This window comes from Wolffia australiana, chromosome 4, assembly GCF_029677425.1.
Source record: "Wolffia australiana isolate 7733 chromosome 4, ASM2967742v1".
NCBI lineage: Eukaryota > Viridiplantae > Streptophyta > Magnoliopsida > Alismatales > Araceae > Wolffia > Wolffia australiana.
This window is the reverse complement of record NC_135838.1, coordinates 13,133,138-13,137,174: the sequence shown is the minus strand read 5'-3', so window position 1 is coordinate 13,137,174 and position 4,037 is coordinate 13,133,138. Positions and strand designations below refer to the sequence as shown.

At 44.2% G+C, this 4,037-nt stretch overlaps 1 protein-coding gene across 1 annotated transcript; it reads right to left on the bottom strand.

Annotated features, from left to right (window-relative positions):
• Positions 1–602: 602 nt before the first annotated feature.
• Positions 603–1,382, bottom strand: LOC144702515 (uncharacterized). Its single transcript, XM_078574566.1, has one exon. The coding sequence runs from the start codon at positions 1,380–1,382 to the stop codon at positions 603–605; it is 780 nt and encodes a 259-aa protein (XP_078430692.1).
• Between the last annotated feature and the right edge of the window lie 2,655 nt (positions 1,383–4,037).

Here is a 4,037-nt window from a genome sequence, read left to right as displayed (position 1 = left end):
ATGGTGACGAGGAAGGTCTCTTCCCCCCTCTTCAATCAATCCTTGATTTGCATGGCCAACAGGAGTGCGGTGTTCCGCGGTGTCTGGGCCCCTTGGTCCCTCACGAAACATGGGTGAGATCCATCCAGGAACAGGACGCCGCGGTACTGGGGGAATACAACAGCACGTGAACCCATTAGTAGGTCGAGACCCAGGACGACCATGAAGTCATCCATGGGGAACACCATGAAGTTGGTCCGGCCCTCCCACGTTCCCACCTGCAGAAATACCCCCTTGGCCACGCCGACGATGTCTGGCGCCTCCGAGTTGACGGCCTTGATCTTCCCCGCACTTGGGGACAGCTTCAAGCCGAGCTTCTTTGCTTCCTTTTTAGCGAGGATGTTGTGCGTCGCCCCTGTGTCGACCATGGCCATGGAAGGCTTGCCGTTGATCGGTACCGGGATGTGCAAGAGGTTCAGACCCTCATACTGGACTGGGACGGCCCCCTGTAATGCTACTAAGCACTGCAAGGGGTTCACGGTCACCGTACTGCTTCCCCCGGGAACATCCGGTTGGGGCGGCAACACAACCATCGCATTAACATTGGTGGCCGCTGCCGTCCCTCATGGGCAATCCCTCATAAAATGGGGTCCTCCGCAAGCAAAACAAGTCAGCTTGTTGCCCCCGCCGCCTAGATTCTGCTTCCACATTCTTGGGCTGTTGCCCTTGTCTCGGCCCTTGCCGTGGCCCTGCTTGAACTTTCTCTTCAGGCCTTGACTGCTTGGCTCCGCTGGTGCCTCAGCGTGCTCTTGGTGCCGCTTGTACCCCTTCATGGGTCTGTCCTCCGTCTTGGCGAGTCTAGCGGGGCGGAGCTCTGTGCTTCCCACGACCTTGTAGGCCGAGTTCAAATCTCTGCACTGTCTCCGTTCCAGATCTGTCTGGAGCCAGTGTGGGAGGCCCTTGACGAAGTGATAGAGCTTGTCCGCCTCAGACATGTCGGTTATCCTCCGGATGATAGACACAAATTGGCCCACATATTCCCCCAGATTGTCCGTCATTTTGAGGATTTCGAGCTCTCCCCTCGTGATCCACACCGTGTTGTGCGGCATGAAGCTCTCCTTTATCTCCCGCACAAACTCTTCATAAGTCGGGGGTGGCCAGTTTCCACATTCTTCTCGCTGTCGCCACCACGACTTCGCTTTGTCTGTGAGGAAGTAGCTAGCCTCTAGCACTTTGCTTTCATCTGATAGCTGTCTATTGCCAAAATACCGGTCGCAGTCGTAGAGGAAATCTGCCACTGCGTCTTCCCGGCGAGAATCGTAGAACTGTGGTTCAGGGAGTGAGTGCTTTCTCCCGGTGTCGCCACTGGGGCGACTGCTGGTGCCTTCTTCCAGCCTCTCCATCTAGAGTTTTAGTGTCAAGACCATCTCGGTCAGTTGTTGGATGGTGTCCTCGTGTTGTCTCACAGTTTCCTCGAGGCCTTCTTATCTCTGGTGGGTCTCCACCCACACTTCTCTTACGTCCGACTTCAACTCGTCGTAGTTCTTCTCAACTTGGGGATGGAGAAAACTCGTGATTTGGATACCCTTTATTTCTAGACGGCTTGACTTTTTCTTGGTTGGATTGGTTGTTGGCGCAGAACATGTCCTTATTAGCTCGCTGCCTCAGCATTTGATTAGAAAAAATGGAAATTCTAACTCTAAAATGAAATATATCTATGAACTTTGAAAATAATCAAGATACTGGGCTAGGGTTGTCTCCAAGCAGGCATTGATTTTATTATCTTCATCCAAACTTCATAGAATTTCATAAATTAAATTCAGCCCATGTGAATTTACCTGTACTCAAAGCTGATTTCAAATATTATTTGGAATTTATGGGCTCCGTATTAGTGGGAACTCAAGAAGCTCTTGCTCATTTAAGGGTTTTCATTGAGTTCAAAAGTCCACCTCCTGAAATGAATGTCATTGTGCATCATAGGTTCAACCCAATATTCAGGATTAAGATTCTCTAGTGTCTCCTCTTATTTTGGCTTCATATCCATCTCAACCAAATAACAGTCTGGACTTGTGTTTTCTCCTTTACATATGTCATCCTCTAACTCATAGGTGTTTTCGCTTCCATGTACAAACATCCTAGATGGTTCATTAATATCCTCATATTGCAGATTCAGTCACCGAGTCCAGTCATACATCTCCCCCTTGTAGATTCTCGTATGTAATAGAAGGGGACTTAAAACATGAATGGTGTCCTCTATATGTATGATATCCAACTTATATGCACCCTCTTTTCCCTCAATGAATTTTCTGGGATCCTTATCAATCTCTATTCTTATGTCCTCTTCCATGAGATCTATTAATCTATGACTAGGGAAGCATTCTAGTTCATTCTAAAAAAACATGAGTTCAATATTATCCTCTAAAACATCCCTAAATTCATCTTCTGTGTCTTCATATCTGATATCCTACATTCTCTTGGCTAAACCCTCGTGTTCCTCAAGAATGATGCTTTCGACATTCTTGATCCATGTTCTTAATTTAGACATCTAATGGGCTTCGCATTCTCTGCAAATCAGAGGAATGGTATTGGTGTTGTCGCTACTCGACTTAAGCATTCCCATCACTAGAGCACGCAAGTCATTCACATCACTTCTCTTCAACATAGGTCACAACTCACTATAAATCTGGATGATAACCTGGAGGAAAGATATTATGGGCTACGTGCTAGCTATAATCATCCTCCAAGGTGTGGAGTAGTTGAGGGCATGGTCAGGTTGTTGGATATCTGGATATAAGTGTCATATGAGTGTAATACCTGATAATAACTTGATGAATTACACAAATCATGACATGAGCATGTGTATTCATACTCTGAATAAGTGTCACTCCAACTATAGTCTCCATCGATGACCAATAATGAGAGAGTAGGTACAAAGGGATTTTCAACAACATCTATTTAGAAAGTATAGGATTCAAAAGTAATAAAATAAAAAAAAATAGAGAAAATAGAAATATCTGAAATTACACTCAAATTTTCACCTCACTTTGAAGTATTTCATATAACTGCAACAATCTCTGTCACAACACAAGCAAGTACATTTAATTCATTTTAAAAAAAAGTAAATCAGGAGAGGTAAGATCTCAGCACAAATTTTGTCCTAACTAATCGATGATATGTTTAAATTTCCTAGATGTTAAGCTAAAGAAATTAAAAATATTAAATAATTTAGAAGATAATACCAACTCAAAATCAATTCCACTCTAAGGAGTGCCAATCCCCGGCAATAGCGTGAAACTTCATTATGTCAACTTGCACAAATATTTTAGGGAGCAATAATAAGATGATGAAAATAGTTTTTGAAGGAATTATATACATAATAAGATAGTACAGCAGATGAGTAATAATAACAAAGACGGTAAGATACGAGAATATACAAATTATTAAGTGGAACAAATGTTACGATAATTTTTAATAATAAGTAATATAAGATGATATTAGGGAGATGATGGTGACCATCTAGTCAATCGCATCCAGACTCCTCACCAGCCACTTCGTGGAGCCCGAGCTGACATGAAGAACCCACACTTCCACTATCAGGTTTGAGAAGTGGAACACCAGTCAGCATCAAACGATTCCGTGGCACTGCTGGGACTTCACGTTGGTCTTCATCAGCTACGCCCTCCACCAAGACCTTGTTAGTTTTATTCTTGTCTATTAGCATTGCGGGACTTTCATATTGTCAACGACCATCGTGGGTTTTCTATTAGAACCGTCTCTCGATCGCTGCTGACTCATTTCTGAATTGTGGATTTTCGAATCTTCTAATACATTGCTCTCACGAATATCGGTATTCGCCGATCCATATCAGCAGTCCCCTTGTCATATTCATGAAGTATCTCTGCAAACTCAAGTGGTCAACAACCTCTCGGACGATCAAGAAGAGTTCCGCGTCCAGTTACTGGCTACATCTTACTGCTAATGAGTCCACGTACTCCTTAGCCTTCCTATCGCGCCATTGACAATATTGTTGCATGGAATGTGATCACGATTGAGTTATT

Bases quoted from the DNA above. Each gene is read 5' to 3' on its own strand.
- LOC144702515 (XM_078574566.1), bottom strand. From the start codon at position 1,382: ATGGAGAGGCTGGAAGAAGGCACCAGCAGTCGCCCCAGTGGCGACACC.